At 35.5% G+C, this 25,132-nt stretch overlaps 1 protein-coding gene across 5 annotated transcripts in view; it reads right to left on the bottom strand.

Annotated features, from left to right (window-relative positions):
* The window catches only part of LOC128695863 (sodium-coupled neutral amino acid transporter 7), an 84,963-nt gene that overhangs the window by 48,459 nt on the left and 11,372 nt on the right, over positions 1-25,132 (bottom strand). For 2 of the 5 annotated variants that reach the window (XM_053786770.2, XM_070092893.1), the window contains exons 4-10: positions 23,974-24,091; positions 17,514-17,646; positions 17,317-17,428; positions 11,603-11,710; positions 10,308-10,504; positions 8,014-8,095; positions 5,554-5,671 (exon numbers count right to left, since the gene is read on the bottom strand). In XM_053786770.2, the coding sequence (XP_053642745.1) occupies positions 5,554-5,671; positions 8,014-8,095; positions 10,308-10,504; positions 11,603-11,710; positions 17,317-17,428; positions 17,514-17,646; positions 23,974-24,091 (868 nt within the window). The other 3 variants (XM_053786768.2, XM_053786771.2, XM_070092894.1) reach the window with 3 other exon arrangements.

The raw sequence follows: 25,132 nt of genomic DNA, 5'->3' as shown, positions 1-25,132 counted from the left end.
CTAACCTGAGCCCCCCCTATCCTCAAAAAAACTTAAGATTTAGGGAACTTACTACCATTCCATACTTTTTCCACAACTCCAAAATTGTTCCCTCTTACTCTATCATTTCCTTTCTAAACCTAAAGGGCAAAAAAACTTCCCAAAATCTAAATTTCTGTTCCAAAATATTTAATGTAAAAATTGATCTTTTCATCCCCCCCCCCTGAAACCTCCCTGCTCATCCAAAACCTACATTTTTGTCTTACCTTTTTTTAATTCTCAACGTTTTAAACCCCGGCATATAAAATTTTTCTGTTTTTCAACCCTTTTTCTCTTTCCTTTTTAAAAAAATTTTTTCTTTTAATTTTTTCCCCTTTTACAAAAACATAAAGAAAAAAAGGGCTATTCCCTTTCTTTCTTTTTTAAATCCCTAGGTTCCCCTTTTTCTCCCTTTAAAATTCCAAAGGGTAAAAGGAAACTTTAACCCCCTAATAAACCCCCAACCCCCGGGGGTTTCTGGTTTTTGGTTCCCCCATTTCACACTTTACCCCCCATTCTATTTTGCCTCCCCAAAAAACCTCCAAAACTTACATTCTGCTCTTTTTTTCACTCCCAAAAATGGTTTTACCCCCTGGAGTTAAAAGAAATTTTTCCCCCTTTCCCTTTTTCCCCAACATTTAAAAATTCCCCAAAAAATTTCACCACCTAAAAACTTCCCTTTTTCCCCTCTACAATTTCCCCACTTTGTTTTTAAATGACAAAACCATACTTTCCTAAACTTTTTAACTTGTTTAACTCAATTCCAAATTTTTTCTTATTTTCAATTAAAATTTTTTTGACAGTTCCTCTCCCCCCTATCATCCTTTTTCCTTTGCCTTCTCACCCTTTCCCTTTCCTTTTTCTCTCCAATATCAACTTTTCTTTCCCTTTTGCTTTTTAAAAACCCCTTTTATTTAAACTTCCTTTTTCCAGTCAGTAAACCATTCAAAATCATCTCTATTTCTGTAATATATCTTCCATTCTATCAAATGAGATCAAGAATACAACTATAAATACTATACGTAAATACACCGCAAATTCACTGTTTTAAACCCAAAATACGGTCAGTTTTCTTTTTTTCTTCGTTATGCACTGCATGCTGCAAGTTTTTTTTTTTTTTTTTTTATATATACTGCTCACACTGACTACTCAGACCCATTCTCTCATATGTAGGCCTACCAGCTTTCCTGCAAGCCGCTAGAATTTTGGTGTAGTATTACGGGACCGACACTGGCCTGCAAGCCATAATATTACAGGACCGACAGTGAAAGGGTTAAACAGGATACCAACAAAAATTTAATATTTTAAACAGTTTGGCCTTGTACTCAATTTTTGCTTTATGATATTTGCCTTCATCTCTAATCACTAGTGAATGTCTCAATTTTCTACTGAGGTTGCTTCACACCTATGAACATCTATATCCTCAGATACATAATCACCTTTTTTAATACAACATTTAAAAAAAAAAAAAAAAAAAAATTTCTTAACCTTTAACAGAACACTTACTAAGGCACTGTAGTAGTTTTCAGGTGATGAGCAAGCTGAGCAAATTCCAATAATCATTGGAATTTGATAATTGGAATATGATAATTAACTATAATGAATATATGAGTGATTAAGTGTATTTTAAGAAAGGTACTTAGATTATCAGAAACAGTTCCGAAACAGTTGAACTCTCTACCTAAGATTACCAGATTCTGAATACCTACAGTCAAGTTATGAAAGGTAATTATTAGGATATTTTCTAAGGTATTGGTGTTAATACATCAAACTATAAAGTGAATTTTATATATTCAAAATAAGCACTATTTACCAAAGGTAGAACAAATGAATTCTTTCCTGATAAGCATAGATGTGTTAAAAGTCAGCTAAAATTCCAGGGCAAGGGTTTACCACTTGTCCTGTGTAATAAATAATGAAGTGAATGTGTTACCTTTGGGGTCTCCAGGTTATGGGAAACAAAAAAAGTACTACTAGTACTTTTAACAATGTAAAATTAGCTACTGTATGTTATGTCCAAATTATTAATGAAAATTTTTAACCTTAAAATACTTTTATTGCTGTAATGAAATACTGGATGCATTTTATGAGCTGCAATAGGAATGTGTAATATTTATCATTTAACTGTGATAAAATTTATCTTCATGAAGTAACTAAAATGTACTATGCTTTCTTTTTCAAAATGAATTCCTGAGTGTTAAAGGTGTGTATTAGATTACACTAATACAATGTATATTTTCACAACCTTGGTTGCTACTGTTTCACTCAAAAGGCTGTATTATTAATAGCAGTGACTAGGTTTTTTAAAAATGTTACAAATTTTTCTAATAACCACTATAATACCTAATCTGACTTGGCAGGTTTGTCAGTCATTAGAAGATTTCTCTGGCAAGAATTCCAATTCCAAAGCAGAGGATTACTTGTATTAATTCTTTTCATAGTAGTTACATAGTAACACATACTACCAAAATAGTCTTACTGTTTTTAATATGCACAAATAACTGCATGTAATGTATGTTCAATGTCCAAATCATTGACTATTATGTATTAAATATATATACATGTTACAAAAATTATAAAAATTCCTACCTCAGTGGGAGATGTTTATTTTTTTTTATTTAAAAGCTGAGAAATTAGGTGAAAAATAAAACCTTGTATAAAAGTATAAAATACACCACACAAACAAAAATCGTATTCAGCACAGTTGAAAAATAATTCATATTAAGTATATTGGGATGTCAATACAACAAATTCTGATACTGTATTTCATACAACTTGATACCGTTTTAAAATGAACACACACACAAAGATTCGAGTATTACACTATGTAACGAGTCCCACAATGGTAACTTATTAAGAAACTGTAGTTCACCACTTTACTAACTATATATTATGTGGAACTTCATGGGCACGTGGAAAAGAATCCCTCCATAAGCCATGCGTGTCTTAGGTGACTAAAATGCCGGGAGCAAGGGGCTAGTAACCTCTTCTCCTGTATAAATTACTACACGTAAAAAGAAAAACATCCGTTTCTTCTTTTTCAGGTCACCCTGCCTCGGTGGGATATGGCCAGTGTGTTAAAAAAAAAACGTGGATTAAGATTAACAAACTATTAACTGATCATCACTCTCTCCTGAATACAGGATGAAACTTCCATGCTACTATAACCAATGTAACAAAATATATATTTTTTAACATTCAAAATGCAAAAATAAAAAATCATACTTAAAACAAAAGCTCTTTCAATGAGTATACTAAACTAACGTCAATGTTATTTACATAAAGGGTGGACAGTGTCTGGGTGGATGATGTGCTGGACACCAAGAGTAAAGGCTAGACCAAATGCAAAAATACCAACTATAATGTATGCTGATGCAACAAACAACAGACAGATTTCACTTAAAGTTCCTTTGGAGCCATTGACTTCAATGCTGATTAAAACTAGCTGTAACAAGCATATACCTGAAAGACATGGAAGTTTGAGTGAATACTATACTGGAATAACTTAATGTAATGTAACTGTATATTCATGGGGAAATGCTAAACCCATAAGGGTCATACAATACCTGGGTAATGGGAGGTACTTAGATTTGATCCAGTGAAGTGGAGGGTAACCCCAATTCCTTAAATGAAGAGCCCTTCATCAGCATCAAGGCAACCCCCATCCCTCCTTGAGGGGAATGTAAGTAATGCTAAACATTTTTAAAACAAAATTTTCTAGGATAAAAGGCATCTAATATACTATTCATCATCATTCATTCATCATAAGTAATCTTTGTGTCCATGAGCAACTGATACAGTCATACTATTAGGCATTTGTTGTGTTGCAATGACCTAATAAACAAATTATTAGGCTACTCAGTTAAACATGCACAGAAAACCTTGTTCTACAATATCTGAAGAATTTTTTAAGAACAGTAGAGTACAGGTCTCCCTCATTTTAAACAGTAGAGGCATTCTTGGTCCATGGTAGCTCTACTAAACAAGTTATCAACACTTAGTCTTCTAAACACATGATGTACTGTACAGGTCACATAGTGAATGTATATTGCACATACAGAATTACTGACAGAAGTAGGACCTCGCATAATTGCAAATCTGCATAAAGCGAGGAAAACATGCATGTACTATATAATTGTAATAAATCTACATACACATGACTAAATCTGGGGGTGAATGGAGGAAGATATAAGAATATCCTGGGAAAGCCATAGTAAAAGGATGTCAGGGGCTGGGGGCAAACACACTTGACTGTCTTATGAGCTTGGATATTGGATAGAGGAAAACAGTGATGTAGTGTGAGCATGGTAATAAGAATGACTTAAAATTAAGGGACACCAGTTAGCCAGACAGGCTGCTTTCCTAGCCCCTGCAGGCCCACAGCACATACTTCCTCCAGAATAGATTCGAAGGAGGTCAAAGGGATTTCTGGGTTCTGGGGTTCTTCCAGGGACACATTCTTTATGTGGCCCTGTTGCAAGGGGAGGGATTCTACTTTCATAGCTCAGCCTGATGACTGCCTGATTAAACCAAACTGTTGCTTCCAGTAGCCCACATGGCCATGATACAAACAATCTAATACTTTTCATAGAAATGGTCTAATGGTACCTGATAATACGAGTATACCTCACTAGTATGGTGGGTTTAATTACAGACCACCCCATAAAGTAAATACGTATTGCCTTAAAGGGAATCACAGCCTTTTTTTTCCACTTACTAGTGCACATAAAAAAGCCTATTAACATGTTAATAAATGACAGTGTAAAGTGTACAATGCCACTGGGCCTTAAAAAAAAAAAAAAAAAAAAAAAAAAAAGGAATTCCAAGTTAAAATGAATAAATTTTGGGGGAAATTCCAAGTTCAAAAATGAATAAATTTTGCCTTCCACATCCCCCCCCCCAGGGCTGTATAAAGTTGCCAAAAACCATCTTAAGAACAAGGCAAGTGCCAAAGGTGTCAATGAGTGTAAAACGAAAGCCTGTAATTATTGTACATGGTAGGATTGCTGTTTTTTTTTTTTTTTGTCTCAAACATGCAAGATTTCAAGTATGTCTTGCTACTTCTACTTACATTAAGGTCATACTAAACATACATGTACAAGCATATATGTACACACCCTTCTGGGTTTTCTTCTATTTTTCTTACTAGTTCTCGTTCTTGTTTATTTCCACTTATCTCCATGGGGAAGTGGAACAGAATTCTTCCTCCTTAAGCCATGTGCATCATAAGGGGCAACTAAAATGCCAGGAGCAAGGGGCTAGTAACCACTTCTCCTGTATTGTATATTATTAAATGTAAAAGAAACTGGTTTTTTCTCTTGGGCCACCCCACCTCAGTGGGATACAACCGGCGTGTTGAAAGAAGATAATTGAAAAGTGTAGTATTAGTGAAGTGCTTTAAAGTAAGCACTGTATTAACAAGGTATGCCTGTACACACATGGAAAATGCTTTGAGGGCAGATCCCCAATTTGTACATTACCAAAACATAGTGGAATATGTTATGATATAAGAGATAAAACTGAACGAATACTCACCAGGGAAGACAAAAATGAAAATAGCTGCAAGGCTTCCAAGAAGTTTCACAACAATATTGATATTTGGTGTAAAAACTGCAATCAACATTGAAGTTCCCCAAAGTGTCAAAGCAATCAACTGAAAGGAGAATGATTAAACAAGCACTGTAAACCACCTTGAAAAATCACAATAGAATCAATAGTAGAATGGCTTATGTATTACTGTGTTTCTTTCATGCCTTTATGTCCTTATAAAACCAGCTGTATCAAGGAAATTTTCAAAACACGAATTTACTTTAGCCATATGAAGAAAATGTTGAAAATAAAAAAATTTACTTATCTACTGCTTCTATAGCCAATGCAAATGCATTCAAGGAATTTGGTAAATATAAAATAGTATTTACTATATACTTCAGCCTTTATGCCACAATACAAGAGCCAAAATTCAGATGCAGTGCATTGCCCATTCAGTAGTAGTTGGCTAAATTACTGTATAATGGCTTATGACTAAAGATAATCCAGTCTGAATCTCTTAGGACAAAGAATCACAAATTTTACATTTAAGTACTGTACCTTTTCACAATGGTGCTGGTAAGGAATTGCCATTAAATTAACCAAGTATTATCAACATAATAGATAAAGGATGCTTCAGCACAGAAAAGGGACAAGTAGATGAAATGAAAAAACTAGACTTGAATTAAACCAGGAAATTCATTCTAATGAAAAACATGTGGAGTCAAATGCACACCTTATGTTCAAAATTCAGTTGGTTGAATGGGTAATTTGAAAAATGTGTTGAATACTAATAATTGGGTCTGCAAAAAGCATAATACAAAATGTGTCAAAGTACATAAACAAATTAATGTCTTAAAACTCCTTAGCATTTAATACTGCCACGAGTAACCAACCTTGATTACTGTATTTTTGAGAAACCTTTAATATAATGGGGAAAAAAAAAAATGTGTATACAGGCAGTTCCTGTTTCATGAAGGGTTTACATTCTGAAAACACTTGTACAATTAATGTTTTATTCTGAGCCATGAGTACTGAACTAAGTACATGACCTACCAATTTCATATAGAGGTGTTCCATTTACAGACTATTTTGCTGTAATAGAGCTACCCACCTTCACACCCGTTGGCAACAACGTTGGTCAACTACTCGGTAACAAACTTCACTCTATTAAACCGAGCATAGGTTACTGGCTGTCTTCTTGTCATCAGTGTTGCGGTTGGGAGACTACTCTCTCCCGCCTTCGCATTGGCCACACTCGTCTTACTCGTGGGTATCTCATGGAGAGGCACCCTGTTCCTCTCTGTGAGCAGTGTCAAGTTCCAGTATCGATTAGCCACATTCTGTTAGACTGCCCTCTCTATCAACAAGCACGTAGAATTTACCTCCAACGTCGTGTCCGCTCTACTACTCTCTCTCTACCTTCCCTTCTTGCTGATGGACCCTCCTTTAATACTGACTCTCTCATTGACTTCTTGACAACGACTGATTTACTCCACAAACTCTGATGATGATACCTTTTGCACTCCCCACAGCCCTTTCTACCTCAATCTCTTGCTGCCCTCTACCCTTTCACCATCCACTGCCCCGCTGTTCTCCGTAACCTGTTACTCCTCCATCTCCCTATTGCCACCTGATACCCTCGCTTCCTTCCTGCCCTGCAGCGCTGTATAGCCCTTGTGGTTTAGCGCTTCTTTTTGATTATAATAATAATAATGAACTAAAAGTTAATGTGGCTGTTACCTTAACTATTGCTCTTATGATGTGAATACTGAAATTACACATGAAATTTTCATTTCAAGAGCTTATAGAGTACAGCAAATTAAGTGACAATGTATTTAATACAAATTCTGCAGTGCTTTATGACCCTAGTGGGTTTAGCACTTCTTTTTTATTACAGTAATATTACAAATTATATGGTTGTTTTTAATAAGTACTGAATGGAAAGTTTTTTTTAGCAAATCAGCCATTTCCTACCATGGTAACTAAAACCAAGGAAGAATACACATTTACCATCACTCATTCTTTAGTTTTCTTTCCAGAAATGTGTGGGCATCACAACTCAAATGATTCTCTCATTGGCAATATTCTCAATTATCCTTCAGAGGGCAGTACACTATTATTATTACCTGTATTAAGTATTTTCTTTAAATAATTGCATTGTCATTAATATAGCGGTTCAATTTAAACTTATGCTATACGTGGGCAAAATAAAGCAACATTGAATTTAAATATCTTGCATGAACAGCCACGAGTTTCAAAATAAATCTACAGTGAAAGTATCAGAGTGAGTCTGCGAATTTAATCTGGCGAGATGTGCACGAGACTCTTAAGTCACCTTCGATCCATGAAATAAAAGTAACCCTAGATGCTCCTAAACAAAATCACACATTTAATATGTGAATGGGTTCTCGTTTCAGTAAACTCTTGGGTCATGCACGAACTGCCTGCACCAAGTGCTGGAATTACCTTACGACGCAGTGATTCCGTTCTGGCAGCTTCAACAGGAGAGAGAGACCTCAGTTGGATGTAAAGATCTCCCACTGCCTCTCTGAAACAGATAGCAACTAAAAAAAAAAAAAGCTCTACCTGTCCCACACTGTACACAAAAAGTATTTATTATACTCAAACGAGTGGCTGAGGTATAAAGGAAATAAGTAAACAGTAAATCATTAAAATTTTGAGTTTGAGAGAAAAGAGCAGAGTAAATATGAGCAATGAAGGAGAAGGTCGAAAATAAAGTCAGCCTTCTCTCTATCAAAACATTACAGCTCGAATTACACGAGAGAGAGAAAAAGAAAAAACAGTGAACAGGATTAGCTGAATATTTTTTCTAGCGCTGTATAGTCCTTGTGGCTTAGCGCTTCTTTTTGATTATAATAATAATAATGAATATTTTTTCTAGCAATTTTTTGCTGTTTTATTTATGCTGATAATCATTTATTGGCATGCAAAATGATTGGGGGTAAAGTTACTCATCATTCCATGCAAGACAAGGTTGGTTAAGAGAGCAATCACTGTATATACTGTAATAATAATAAGTGATAATGCAAAGCTAGAGCTAAGGAAAGTACAGTACTTAAGAAATTACACATGGAACAAAAACTATTAATTTTGCTGAAGAAAAAGTATTTTTGTTCATCATACTGCAAATATGTTTAGCCCAACATTTCCTTACTCCATGAGAATATTATTACTAAAATATTACCAAGAATAAAAAAAAAAAATTATACAGCCAAAAAATTCTGTTATCCAACTTCCAACCATTATATCCTTGTTAATTTTAAACGAGTTAACCACAAATAGAGCATAACCAGCTGTTTGCGCTTCTCGGATTGGTCTTCCACTGATATTTAAATCTCTCAAACTTGTTGACCAATTATATACAGTACATGTATTCATCATTGTTATTGGATTCTGTCCAAGAATATGTAAATCTAATCACTGTTAGTTAACAAGACTGATAATGCATGGCACGTGTGCTAGCAAATAACCCAAAGATGAAGCCTGTAGTCCTTAATATTGTATGGTGAACTGAGAACACACTCAAGTGCTGTAAAAACCTAAAACTGCCAAAAGAGATGTGAACAAAGAATAGCATGCTAATTTGCTTATTCTAAATGAGAGAAGAGAACAAGTGTTTTGACGAGTACTAAAACTGCCATGGAATCTTTGTTTTGAAGGTTCTAATTTCTTTTCTTCTTTCAACACACAGACAGTATCCCAACGAGGCAGGGTGGTCCAAAAGAAAAAATGAAAGTTTCTCCTTTTACATTTAGTAATATATACAGGAGAAGAGGTTACTAGCCCCTTGCTCCCGGCATTTTAGTCGCCTCTTACAACACGCATGGCTTACGGAGAAAGAATTCTGTTCCACTTCCCCATGGAGGTAAGAGGAAATAAACAAGAACCAGAAAGAAAATAGAAGAAAACCCAGAGGGGTGTGTGTATATATGCTTGTACATGTATGTGAAGTGTGACCTAAGTGTAAGCAGAAGTAGCAAGACGTACCTGAAATCTTGCACATGTATGAGACAGAATAAAAAGACACCAGCAATCCTACCATCGTGTAAAACAATTACAGGCTTCCGTTTTACACTCACTTGGCAGGACGGTAGTACCTCCCTGGGCGGTTGCTGTCTACCAACCTACTACCTAGAAATGTTCTAATTATCCACTTATAAATCCTTGTCAACATTTGCTTTGTTATGCTATTTAAATACTAAGACTCCTAAATCTTTTAATTCTTGTATACTGTAGTATATAAATAAGCTTTCCATGCATCTGACTGACTTTCAATTATATCTAACGTGTGATGAAAATGGTTTTGAAAACAAGCAAGTTGAAGAATGAGCCACTGACTGGCAAAATGTTTCCTCAATAAAGATTCCCAAATGTTGCACATATATCTGATATACTCCAGGGAGTTGGATATCAGAGCCTTTATTCTATGAACCATGTGATGGATTTTTTTTTAAACAAACTGGCTGTATCCCACAGGGGCAGGATGACCTACAAAGAAAAACACAAACTTTCCTTTTTAAATTTTGTAATTTATACAGGAGAAGGGGTTACTAGCCTCTTGCTCTATGGGATGGAATTGTGATTAGCTAAATGAAAGATGAGACTTGAATATGGACTTAAAATAGAGTATATGGCATCTCAAGTTTCCCCGTTTTCTGAAATGTATTCTTGACATACCTCATTCCTTAAAATACTAATAATTATGAAAATACGTATAAACAAGTAAAAATTAAAAATACCTCACACAAAACATCAGGATAGGGTAGGTTGTCCAAGATTTTATGGCTAAAAGAATGACAGCAATGAGAACTTGCATCTTTCTTGCATCATACGAGAGCAGTACATCTCCCTTAACCAGAGATCCAAATGTTAAGTAACCATAGTTGGCCGAAACTGTGTACACGAGAAAACACACCACAATGGCAGCAACACATGCCTGTGAAAACTCAATAGAATTAGCAATTCAGATATTTATCAGCATAAAATACAGGCATCACTCCAATATAAAGCTGACTTTAAACCCAATGTATCTATTATTTGTACTTTATTCTCTACTTATAGTACAGCATTATTATAATGATATTCATAAGAAGTGATAACTTGTAAGTGTCATACAGTATCTGGGAAACAGGAAGCAATCTAGGTTTGATTCAAGGAAGGGAAGTGTAGTTCCAATTTCTTGAACCTAGAGCCCTTCACCAGCATGAAGGATTCTAAGTTTATAAAGTTACACAAGAGACTAAAATGGCACAATACCTTGACTAGAACAATACACAAATACTCGCACACAGCAGAATGAAACTTATGATGTTTCGGTCTGACTTGGGCTATAAGTTTCATTCTCCTATGTGCATGTATTTGTGTAAATTTACACATTCACCTACACAAAACTGAGGAGAGGCAAAAATTACAATTCATACATTAATACTCCCCCCTCACTAATTACTAGATTAACAGAAATAAAAACTTGAGCAGTTAGCCGAGATTTATAACACAGGTACTCCTCACTTAATGACCAAGTTCTGTTCCTCGGTAGGTTGTTAAATGAGGAGCCACCCCTTACTGATATTTCAAACTTACTGTACTGGTAGTAGGTTTGTGTCAACTATCTTTAGATATTGTTTTAATGTTGCCTCTGCACCATTTATGACATTTTTAGTATATTAAAAATAGAACTAGGCATTAAAAAATAAAAAAGTAAAATGCTGGTAGCAAGTAGAGCTGGTAGTAAGTCCGAGTGGTCATTAAACAGGTAGGTTGTTAAGCAAGTAGTACCTGTATTACAATGCATCTATTGCATGCTGGCCTCCATCATTGTAAGGAACTCTTTTATAGAAAAATTTAAGATTATACCATAGACGGAACAATTCAGAAATAACCTGCACTTAGGAGAGGAAATTTCCTCTCCTCAATTAGGGTTATTTGTGAACTTTTCCAGAAAGCATTGTAAACTTCAATTTTCCAGGATACAGTGACAATAAAACCATTAAATACCAATATTAAGAACAGCTCGAGCAATACACAGTGAACAAACCTTTATAAATGATGACGAAGCATTGTGTTCCTTCAGGCAAGAGTAAATTGGGATGCTGCTTACATGGCACTGGTACCCGAAACATATTGTTGGCACTACATCAAATATCTGGCAAGAAAAAATGAATGAATAAATGTATATACATACATATATATATATATATGCAAAACAACCACTCTGAAAGAATAGAGAAATTCCAAGCGCTTTCGTGACTACTCACATTATCAAGGAACTATGAAAGTAAAGCATCCAAGGAAGCTATATAAGGGGTCTGGTCGGCACCTCACTATCAGATCCCACAACGGTTTAAACACGTGACGCGCGGCGAGCCAACTTGGAAAGGTCCTTGGCACAACTCACCCCACAAACTATTCTACCCAAGAAATAAGAAATTTTAAAGATTATTTGTCTAGTGTATTATTAAATTCTTCCCAAATTCTATTAATTATAAATGGATCAATTTATATAAACCAAAGGAAATATTCATATTATTGTCAAAACTGCTTTTTATGAAACAAGATTCAATTATATTCCTGTCGACCATGGACTTGCTTGATACTACTTTCTCAACTTTTTGAAAATCAATTGGATGGTTAAAATCTCTTACATGAATAAATAGAGCATTGGAATCTTGTCCAGTTCTAATGCTATATTTATGTTGTTTTAATCTTAGTTCGAGATTTTTACCAGTTTGACCGTAATAAACTTTATCGCAAATTTTACAAGGAATCTTATAGACACATCCATCAGCATTTTGGGGGGAATTCTTTATCAAAAGTTTTTTTACTGTATCGAGATTTTTGAATACAACTTTAATATTAAAAGTCTTAAGAAGAGAAGGCATATCAACCAAGTTTTCATGGTAAGGGAGAACCAACATATTTTTATTTGAATAAGGCTGGTTGTCCCTTTTTGGATTGTAAAAAGTATTTCTGGCAACTTTAAAAGATTTATGAATTACATTTCTTGGGTATTTTAAATCATTACCTATTTCATAAATTTTGGATATTTCCTCATCTATGAACTCAGGACTACAAATTCGTAAAGCTCTCAGAAACATTGATGAGAAAACAGACAGTTTGACTCTATCTTGATGCGAGGAATAATAGTGGACATAGGAACAGTTATTAGTAGGTTTTCTGTAAATTTTAAATTTGAATTCATTATTACCCTTAATAATTAAAACATCTAGAAAAGGCAATGAGTTATTTTCTTCAAACTCAACAGTAAAGTTTATTGAATGGGCTAAGCTATTTAATTTTCCAAGGAAATGGTGTATATCTACATTTTTGGGCATAAGACACAAAATATCATCAACATATCTGAACCATTTAGCTCTATTAGGGAGGATTGTGTTAAGTAACCTTGTTTCAAAAAATTCCATGTATAGGTTACTAAGAACAGGTGAAAGAGGATTTCCCATTGCCATACCAAACTTCTGAGTGTAAAATTTATCATTAAATACAAATTTTGCATCAACAATGCAAAGTTTAATAAGTTTAATGATAGTAGGAACTGGCAATGGTAAATCATAGTTAACGAGTTCTTCAGATAAGAAACTTAATAAATCATCAACAGGAACTTTCGTAAACAAGGAAGTAACATCAAAACTAACCATGTTAAAATCATTTAGGTCAGTCAAGGAGCTTAATTTATCAACCAAGTCTATGTTGTTTTTAACATTAAAGTTAGAAATTTTGCCAACAATAGGGCTCAAAATATCAACAAGAGCTAAATGGTTCAGATATGTTGATGATATTTTGTGTCTTATGCCCAAAAATGTAGATATACACCATTTCCTTGGAAAATTAAATAGCTTAGCCCATTCAATAAACTTTACTGTTGAGTTTGAAGAAAATAACTCATTGCCTTTTCTAGATGCTTTAATTATTAAGGGTAATAATGAATTCAAATTTAAAATTTACAGAAAACCTACTAATAACTGTTCCTATGTCCACTATTATTCCTCGCATCAAGATAGAGTCAAACTGTCTGTTTTCTCATCAATGTTTCTGAGAGCTTTACGAATTTGTAGTCCTGAGTTCATAGATGAAGAAATATCCAAAATTTATGAAATAGGTAATGATTTAAAATACCCAAGAAATGTAATTGATAAATCTTTTAAAGTTGCCAGAAATACTTTTTACATTCCAAAAAGGGACAACCAGCCTTATTCAAATAAAAATATGTTGGTTCTCCCTTACCATGAAAACTTGGTTGATATGCCTTCTCTTCTTAAGACTTTTAATATTAAAGTTGTATTCAAAAATCTCGATACAGTAAAAAAACTTTTGATAAAGAATTCCCCCCAAAATGCTGATGGATGTGTCTATAAGATTCCTTGTAAAATTTGCGATAAAGTTTATTACGGTCAAACTGGTAAAAATCTCGAACTAAGATTAAAACAACATAAATATAGCATTAGAACTGGACAAGATTCCAATGCTCTATTTATTCATGTAAGAGATTTTAACCATCCAATTGATTTTCAAAAAGTTGAGAAAGTAGTATCAAGCAAGTCCATGGTCGACAGGAATATAATTGAATCTTGTTTCATAAAAAGCAGTTTTGACAATAATATGAATATTTCCTTTGGTTTATATAAATTAGATCCATTTATAATTAATAGAATTTGGGAAGAATTTAATAATACACTAGACAAATAATCTTTAAAATTTCTTACTTCTTGGGTAGAATAGTTTGTGGGGTGAGTTGTGCCAAGGACCTTTCCAAGTTGGCTCGCCGCGCGTCACGTGTTTAAACCGTTGTGGGATCTGATAGTGAGGTGCCGACCAGACCCCTTATATAGCTTCCTTGGATGCTTTACTTTCATAGTTCCTTGATAATGTGAGTAGTCACGAAAGCGCTTGGAATTTCTCTATTCTTTCAGAGTGGTTGTTTTGCATATTCTGAAATCACCTGTTAACTGTGATCTTATTGCATATATATATATATATATATATATATATATATATATATATATATATATATATATATATATATATATATATATATATATATATATTTATTTTTCCAACAAACTGGCCATGTACCTCAGTGGGAGACAAGATGGTTTTGAAGAAAAAATTTATCCTAATGGCAAAACAATTAATACATATCACATCACTTCTTGAGACATTGTGGTAATTAAAGTGAACACCAAGATGGGTAAACAGACAAGCATTAACCCTTTCAGGGTCGAGAAGCCCTCTCCTAAACTCGTTCTCAGGTTCGAAAATTTTTCTTATGAAATCATAGAGAATCTTTTCCCGATCATAATGATACCAAAAGTATGAAATTTGATGGAAAACTTATGGAATTACGCTCTTGTGAAGTTAGCGGTCTCGACGATGTTTACGTATCGGCGATTTCACCCACTTTGAGCCCTATTTTCGGCCAATTCCTGTGTACTAGTCGACAAAAATCATATTTATTTCGCTAGAACTCCATTTTTTTCTATCGGATGAGTACAAGAAATCACCCATTTACCAATTTCAACTATCCAATAAAGTGGTTAGAAATTGGCAATTTTGCCAATTTCACACAAATTTCAGAAGATGCCGATTTCCAAATAGGGTCCAGAATAAACAAGAGACATTCCTGGCACTAAAATAACAAGTTCTCTGTCCGTCAGTCACGTCCCCAGGCCCCTCTTACATTTCTTTTGCTTTCCACTTTGAATTTTTATTCTCACAAAAAATAAAAGATTTTCTGTTATGCAGACTACTGCATTAGTATAGAAATGGTATAAATAATATCAGCGCACTTGTGAAAGAATATCAGACTCACCAGTTGACGTGTATTGGAAGCTTGGCATGATTTGTTTACTTTTGAACTTTGGTAAAAATCGAACATTTCTGCTACTTTGAGCTCAATTTCAAGGTACTTTTCATTGTGAAACCAATCAAAATCATCTCAATTTCTGTAATATGTCTTCCATTCTATAAAATGAGACCAGGAAAACTAGAATACAACCATAAATACCATATGAAAATACAGTGCAAAGTCGCTGTTTTAATCCAAAAACACAAAGTTTGTTTTTCTCATTATGCACCGTGTGCTGCAGGATTCTTTTAATACTGCGTACACTGACCACAGACCCATTCTTTCATATGTAGGCCTATCAGCTTTCTCTCGCTAGATCTGAAGGCTCTAGAATTTAGGCATTCTAGTACGTCAATAACCCTGGTGCGTAAGCCGTACTAGTACGTCAGAAACCCTGAAAGGGCAAAAAAAGAAAAAAAAAAAACAATAATGGGAAAACAAAATGGAATTCATTATGCATATGAGATTGTTCATTTTTTTCTTCTCAATAACATGCCAGCAGTATTAAAAGATATTAACATCTAGCATCTTACCATTATTTTTAAGAATCTGTAGCATAAGAAAACATTTGTTATAATAAAAAAATTAATAATAATATTAATGGTGCACTTATGTGAGCATGTTAGATAGGAGTGAAGACACATGGTTTTTCATGACTATGCATTGTTGGAGTGTCAGCAAGGTAACATTCATGAAGGGATTCATCTAATTTAATCTAAAATGGTTATCCAGTAGAGTCCTGGAGGTAAGAAGTACAGTGTCTGCACTCTGAAGGAGGGGTGGGGATGCTGCAGTTCAGAGGGCTATATAAACTGAATGAATGATGGTGAATGAGTTTTCCATACTTTTTGAGTCACTACTTCAGTAGACAACTAGTGTTAAAAAAAAAAGCATTTAAAGAAAATAAATTAATTGTGGTACTGTCTGAAAATCCCATAGCAAACAGAATTTGGGGAAGAACTTCAGTTAATACATAAATGCAGTAATGAGAGCCTTTCACATTACTAGCAAATTTTAGCAGCTTTCCAAATGCCCTAATAAACTGAGCACTCAAATATCAAACTTTCACAGCCACAAAGTCGTAGTTAAAACGTGTGAAAGATTACCAACCTCTGTTCTATTGTATTGTACTCTAATGTCATATTGTACACATTATAATACTTTAACTGTGAAGTTTGCACACTTCTGGCAAGACAGCTACTACATGAATGATGGTGAATGTGTTTACCTTTTTTGGGTCACTTGTAGAAAAGATTCTTTAAGAACCAGAAGCAGGGAGAACAAGAGGCAATATTTTAAACAAAATAACACAAAATACTTTATATAATTTTAGTGACTGATGGCTGGAATGGGGTCCAAAAAGAGTTATTATTGTAAGTTAAACAAAATGTACAGTACTGTATATTGTTGCTAACATATTGGCCATTTCCCACTGATGTAGTAATCAAAAGAAAGAAAACACATTCGCCATATCTTATTTCCTAGCTATCTCTCCAAGGGTGCATGGACATTAACTCAAATGAGCCACCAAACAGCAGCATTCCACCAATCCTTCACAGTGCAGGTGCTGTACTTACCACCAGAACTGGAGGTTGATGAACAGATTTAAAAAAAAAAAATGCAAAACATTACTCACTACAATCTAAATACTCTTACGCATACCTGCTGGACGTTCAAGCCCTCCCCCCCCTCTAATTTTTTTTTTTTCACTCTTCTCTCAACCTTTCCTTCCATCCACTTCAGGTTTATGCACATTCTTGGTTAGTCTATTTTGCTCCATTCTTTCAAAATAACCAAACCATATCAACAACCCATCTTCTGCTCCCTGAAAAAAATGTATGATGAATCAGCTGATTAAAAAAAATATAAAAAAGATGATATAAGCATACCTGTGTCCAATGAACGTCAAAGAATATGACCGGCCCTTTGTTGTAACTGCCAGTATAAAATTCACCAACTATGACTGCCACCAGATACAAGATGGACAAAACACCAACATAGCTGAAAGAAAATATATTTAAACTTCAGTAGTACTACCAATCCCAACCAGACATATGCCTCAATAAGACAAGGAAAAATATTTTACCTCATGAATCTAAGACCATCAATCCTCTTGAAACAGCAAGGAAAGATGAGTAGCAAGGATGATACTGTCATTGTAAACTTTCTGTTGAAATACCACGTATGACAGAAACCTTTTCCCACAAATGATGCAAACACTGAAATTAATTAGAAAATGTGCAATTAAATATTTCAATAGTAAACCCTCAATATAATAGATTTCACAAATATGACAAAGTCCACTGGTTATGGCATTATCCATTACAGTATACAGTAGTTACAATCGCAGCAAAATAAGCACGTCTCTATTCACCACAATTGCCATTATCGACCATCTGCTCCCCCCTATTATTCAGTAACACTGAGCATTTACTGTATAACTATTGTCCATATTTAAATGTGGCATGCTACAGTAATCCCTTATATAAGCTCTTGCCAATTAATAGCACATGTAGTCTTTGGCAGTGCAGACAGACAATAATATAACCAAGGATCAGAGAATTTAACATGCAGTGCTTCAACTCTTTTTCAAAGTTTAAAGAATTGGCAATAAATATTTTTTAATACAGTCTCTCCTCACTTAACAACGTACTTGTTTACTGATGACTTGGACTTACAACTGGCTCTCTGACCAGTATGCATACCTAAATACTGTAATGTATATTAGAGTTGATTTCCTTAAATCTGTTTATTACAACATACAGTACACTGCTGTATAAACATTTAAAAATATACCAGAAATGTTATAAATGGTGCAAACCCACTACCATTATAGTATGCTCCTAACTTAGCGATGAATTTGTTTACCGATGTGGCCTTAGGAACGGAACTCTGTCATTAAGTGAGGAGAGGCTGTACAAGTGAACATTTGTTAGGACAGTTTTTCTTCAAATTTAAATTACATACTTTGGAGTTCACTAGTAAAAATAATCCACACCATGTTCCCAGCTTTACCATTAGCAATGGGGAAAATAATGCATTGTAGTGCTAGAGGCAACTGAAATTATAATTATAATCATGAGGGTGTGCTAAACCAGTAGGATTATATAGTGCATTGGGGGAGGGGGAGATGGAAGGTATTCAGACTGAATTCTGGGAACTGCAGCACAGATCCAATTCCCTAGATCAAGAGCCCCTCACCAGCTTCAAGGAACCTCCCTTGAGGGGAGGCAATTGAAAGAACCTTTTGTCGACTGATACAGGATACAAAGCATACTGCCAATGGAAGTGAAGAAAATACACAGGTACAGAGAGCATTTATCTTGACAATGTTGACTTGATCAAACTCTACATGGAGTGAAAGGCTGATAGAAACTTGTTCTGTATTTTTTTTTTTTTCAGTTTAATGGATACTGCCTTCACTTCAAAGATATTTTTAATTTAATCCCACTAAAAATAAGTTAATGTCCCTTACAGCAGGGTCCCCAACCTGCAGCTCGTGAGCCACATGTGGCCCTTCTAATGGATGCAGCCATCACATGAAATTATGAATTCACTTTTATGGAGATTCCACACTGCACAGTATCAACAAAAACATGCGACCCTCATCACACATTTGACCATCAAACGTGGCAGACTTGTGTAGGAAGGTTGAGGATCACTGCCTTGCAGCATTCCATCCATTGCTATTTCCTTAGATGAGACAAAAGACAATGCTGCCTCTTTCTCATTACCACCAATAACCAATACTCCCTATTTCTCTCCCATTCTCACCCTCCCTGTCTCTTCCTCTTTTTCTGCAGTGGTATTTAGACTTAATATCAAAATCATTTCTTCTTCTTATTCTTTTTAGTAATCTTTACAGGAAAAGGGGTTACTAGCCCATTGTTCCCGGCATTTTAGTTGACTTTTACAACACGCATGGCTTACGGAGGAAAGATTCTTATTCCACTTCCCCATGGATATAAAAGGAAAATTAATAAGACCAAGAACTATTAAGATAAAATCAAAGAAAACTCAGATGAGTGTGTATAAATAAATGTGTACATGTATGTGTAGTGTGACCTAAGTGTAAGTAGAAGTAGCAAGACATGCCTGTAATCTTGCATATTTATGAGACAGACAAAAGACATCAGCAATCCTACCATCATGTAAAACAATCACAGGCTTCGTTTTACACTCACTTGGCAGGACGGTAGTACCTCCCTGGGTGGTTGCTGTCTACCAACCTATTTAGTGAAGGGATTCAGGGAAACCGGTTATTTTCATATAGTCGGACTTGAGTCCTGGAAATGGGAAGTACAATGCCTGCACTTTAAAGGAGGGGTTTGGGATATTGGCAGTTTGGAGGGATATGTTGTGTATCTTTATATGTTTATGCTTCTAGACTGTTGTATTCTGAGCACCTCTGCAAAAACAGTGATAATGTGCGAGTGTGGTGAAAGTGTTGAATGATGATGAAAGTATTTTCTTTTTGGGGATTTTCTTTCTTTTTTGGGTCACCCTGCCTCGGTGGGAGACGGCCGACTTGTTGAAAAAAAAAAAAAAAAAAAAAAAATCAAAATCATAATCTCCATGGGGAAATGGAACAGAATTCTTCCTCCGTAAGCCATGCGTGTCGTAAAAGGCGACTAAAATGCCGGGAGCAAGGGGCTAGTAACCCCTTCTCCTGTATATATTACTAAATTTAAAAGGCAAAACTTTTGTTTTTCCTTTTGGGCTACCCCACCTCAGTGGGATATGGCTGGTACGTTGAAAGAAAGAAAGATCAAAATCATAATAATGCAGTATGAAAATCATAACACCCACATCATGCGAGGTTATACCATTAAACCAACTATTACTGGTATTTCTAATTTATGTACAATATAGTACTTCACTAGTTTTTTTTCAGTTTTTTTTATTAGCGCACTGGCCGATTCCCACCAAGGCAGGGTGGCCCGAAAAAGAAAAACTTTCACCATCATTCACTCCATCACTGTCTTGCCAGAAGGGTGCTTTACACTACAGTTTTTAAACTGCAACATTAACACCCCTCCTTCAGAGTGCAGGCACTGTACTTCCCATCTCTAGGACTCAAGTCCGGCCTGCCGGTTTCCCTGAATCCCTTCATAAATGTTACTTTGCTCACACTCCAACAGCACGTCAAGTATTAAAAACCATTTGTGTCCATTCACTCCTATCAAACACGCTCACACATGCCCACTGGAAGTCCAAGCCCCTCGCACACAAAACCTCCTTTACCCCCTCCCTCCAAGTTTTCCTAGGCCGACCCCTACCCCGCCTTCCTTCCATTACAGACTGATACACTCTTGAAGTCATTCCGTTTTGCTCCATTCTCTCTACATGTCCGAACCACCTCAACAACCCTTCCTCAGCCCTGTGGACAACAGTTTTGGCAATCCCGCACCTCCTCCTAACTTCCAAACTACAAATTCTCTGCATTATATTCATGCCACACATTGCCCTCAGACATGATATCTCCGCTGCCTCCAGCCTTCTCCTCGCTGCAACATTCATCACCCACGCTTCACAACCATATAAGAGCGTTGGTAAAACTATACTCTCATACATTCCCCTCTTTGCCTCCAAGGACAAAGTTGTCTCCACAGACTCCTAAGTGCACCACTCACCCTTTTCCCCTCATCAATTCTATGATTCACCTCATCTTTCATAGACCCATCCGCTGACACGTCCACTCCCAAATATCTGAATACATTCACCTCCTCCATACTCTCTCCCTCCAATCTGATATCCAATCTTTCATCACCTAATCTTTTGTTATCCTCATAACCTTACTCTTTCCTGTATTCACTTTTAATTTTCTTCTTTTACATACCCTACCAAATTCATCCACAGACCTCTGCAACTTCTCTTCAGAATCTCCCAAGAGCAGTGTCATCAGCAAAGAGCAACTGTGACAACTCCCACTTTATGTGTGATTCTTTATCTTTCAACTCCACGCCTCTTGCCAAGACCCTCGCATTTACTTCTCTTACAACCCCATCTATAAATATATTAAACAACCATGGTGACATCACATATCCTTGTCTAAGCCTACTTTTACTGGGAAATAATCTCCCTCTTTCCTACATACTCTAACTTGAGCCTCACTATCCTCGTAAAAACTCTTCACTGCTTTCAGTAACCTACCTCCTTACCATACACCTGCAACATCTGCCACATTGCCCCCCTATCCACCCTGTCATATGCCTTTTCCAAATCCATAAATGCCACAAAAACCTCTTTAGCCTTATCTAAATACTGTTCACTTATATGTTTCACTGTAAACACCTGGTCCACACACCCCCTACCTTTCCTAAAGCCTCCTTGTTCATCTGCTATCCTATTCTTCGTCTTACTCTTAATTATTTCAATAATAACTCTACCATACGCTTTACCACTTCACTAATAGTATATAATTAAAGTTTTTACTATGCTTATTCCTATTATATATACAATAAATGCATTTGTAATACAGTACAGCAGTAAGATAATGCTTTGTTTAATTAGGCAATGCATGTAAAAAAGGGTTTCCAAGAACATATCACTAATTTTATGAAGGGAATGCATGAGAAAAATGTACTTTGATATATGATTTGCATAACAGATTTTGGATGAATGCTCCCGTGTTCGAGGATTCCCCTATAACATGCAGCATTCGGAGCCTTAAGTTTACCTTTCTCTCCAGTACTGTGAATGAGTTGCTTTGTACATAGTGAGAGCAAGGAGCTTATCCTTACTTGGGACCAGTGGTGGGCACAGTTCCGCTAACCGCTCATTAGCAGAACTAACTTTTTGCTTAGCGGGTTAGCATTTCCACTAACTTTGGAAACAGATTAATTAGCTTCCGCTAAATAAAGTTCCGCTAACCGAGTCTGCTAAAAAAAAAAAAATTCATACTTGTTGGTAGTCGGAAAACAGTGAGGAGAGCAGCAGCACCACTAATGAGGATGAAGAAAATGACTTCTTCAGCAGCATCTCTCAGTTCCAGGACAGAAGAAGCCACAGGTCACTGAAGTCGAAGGCACAGAGCATGGTGAAGACCCAGCTGGAGACCGGCTCGAAGGAGGTCACGAGTGAAGTCTCCTTCTTGAGTGAGCAGGTCTTGATCGATCTATTCATTAAGTACAACACTGCCATACCATCCAGTGCTGCAGTTGAGCACCTATTCTCTATAGGCAAAGATATCTTGAGGGCCAAGAGAGCCACCCTGTCAGATGGAAACTGAGAGGCTGATGCTCATGAAGGGCAACCAGCATCACATCAAAGCAATGGAGAAGGCCCAGCCAGAGTAGTAATTAGCCCAGCCATCATCTGATCTTGGCATGATACCCAAGCTATGCATTTTGTACAGTAAATAAAGTGTATGTTGGATTTAAACTGATGTTTGATTTCATTTGTTCATATAACTATTTGCGAGTACCTGTATGGCTGTATCGCTGGTGCAGTGGTAAGCTGGCCTCAAGGTTTCAACTTTAAGCATGATTTTCAACCACGTACTTGTTTGTAGTTTATTGGGTTCAAAATCTAAATTAAGTTAAATGCAAACATGAACAGATACAGAATAAAATTAACAAATACAATGAGTAACTGGAACTAAAGTAAACAGTCAAATAAACTAACTCAATCTGTTTGGGTGTTATGGGGCTTCAGTACAGCGACGAGTGTGTCCTTGTCGGTCGCTCGCATTTCATCACAAAATTAAACTTGCTATTTTCGCACTAGCAGCAATTGATCATCATATGACCTTGGCATTCTATATTTTATTAGGAAGCTCTCCAGTTCTGTTCTAAAAGTCTGGAAAGCAAAAGTAAAAGACCAAAAAATTAAACCGAATCTGAATTCATGTGAAAAAGTTAGCGGTTAGAGTTTAGAGTTACCTTCCAATTTTTTTTGGTCATTTAGCAGTTTAGCTTAGCTAATTTATTAGTTAGCGGATTGGCGGTTAGCGTAGCTAACTTTTCGGTTAGCTGTGCCCACCACTGCTTGGGACCAGATCTTAAAATAAGTAACAAGAGCTTTAGACAATGGCCTAACTTCATGCAGTTTAAAGTGGTTTACAAAACAAACAAGACTGCTGGGTGTGCAGAAACAGAAGCTATGTACGTGTTATTCAGGACTCCCATTGAACACAACTTAATCCTCATGTGCACTACAGAAACTTAACCTTTACATTTAATTTACATTTTCAAGGCATTTTTTGGGGGGAAATGTCTGTAGTAAAAATTTTTAAAGCTTGTAGTCATTTAAGAAACAGAAAAAAAAAACTTATGGAGAAAGCTCAAATATATTCAGAAAACCCACATTTTCAACATAGCAAAGAAAAAATGTGACTACTTTGATTAATTAAAAATAGCACACTAGAGTTTGACACTGTAGTAAGCATGTGATATGCAAACAAAATGTATTTAAAACTTGTTGGATAATCAGTACGTTAAGATACCCAAGAGTTGCCCATGTGTCTAATTTATCAACGTTAAGGAGTCATTGAAATAATAAAATTATAAAACACAACATAAAAAGCAATACAAAAACATCCAAACCTCTGTCAAATTGGTCGCCAATTATAATTATGAAGGTGATACATGTAATGAAGCAGTAGACTGATATGCATAGAGAAGCCACCACGTTCCATCCAGGATTACACATGTGCAGGACCAACTGAAGATTTACATAATATAGGTTACCAAACTTTTCTCTTTCTCACTCTAATGTACTACAAACTTGATCACATCTTTTACAGCATTTTATATTGTAATCTATTTCTAGTTAAATGTTTGATTAAATTTCTAAGAGGATCTATACAGTGTCTATGTGAAGATAGATAATATATAACTGATGGAATGACTGAAAGAGACTTATGATGCAGAGCATAAGTCCCAATTAGTTTTGCTCTGCATCTATTTCATCCATAGTGTAAGTCTTTTGAATGTCATTACGATAGAGATAAATGGTATAAAATACCGATATGATGGAAAAATGGACAAATGCTATATCAAGCGGGAATTATCAAGTCCACTGTGTAGGCAAAACATAGTCAATAAAGGATCACAATATACTGTATTTGTGTCTATTTCTCCATGAATGACTAGGCCAGAAGAAAGAAAGCACTAATATATTATGCTTTTATATACAGTACTGTAATTTAAATTGCTACTAGAAATATGGTAAAAAAAAAAAAAAAGTACATGTAACTGAATGAAGTAGTGAGCATGTCTATCCAACTTACTAAAAATGAACATATGCTAGAAAACACTAGTTATATTTTAAGTTACCTTAGTTGCCCCTGTTATCTTTTACTTGTCATTCTATGATCAACTTATCTTTAATATTTCATCTACAGTACTTCAAAATGAATAAAATTCTTAAAGATTGTTACTGAAATTCTAACCAATATGCCTCCTCCACTTCAAGCAGAAAAATAATAAAGGCATTTTAATGTAATTTTCATGTGGTGTACCAAATTGTGCAGGAACTGCAATATGCATCAGGTTTGAACATTACTGGAGACAATTTTTTAATATTCTAGGGAAAGAGCTTAAGTATTATGCCAATCACATCATACATATCTGTCAGTTCAATGTCCCAAGACTGGTTCTAAACTATCCAGTAATAGGATTGGTGGTGGGATTACTACAGAAAGTTACTCGAGAAAATCATACGAAATCTTTGTACAGAGAAAAATGCATTATGCATGGTGGC

This window comes from Cherax quadricarinatus, chromosome 41 (assembly GCF_038502225.1).
Source record: "Cherax quadricarinatus isolate ZL_2023a chromosome 41, ASM3850222v1, whole genome shotgun sequence".
Lineage (NCBI taxonomy): Eukaryota > Metazoa > Arthropoda > Malacostraca > Decapoda > Parastacidae > Cherax > Cherax quadricarinatus.
Note: the sequence above shows the minus strand (reverse complement) of the source record. Positions and strands in the feature narration are given on the sequence as shown.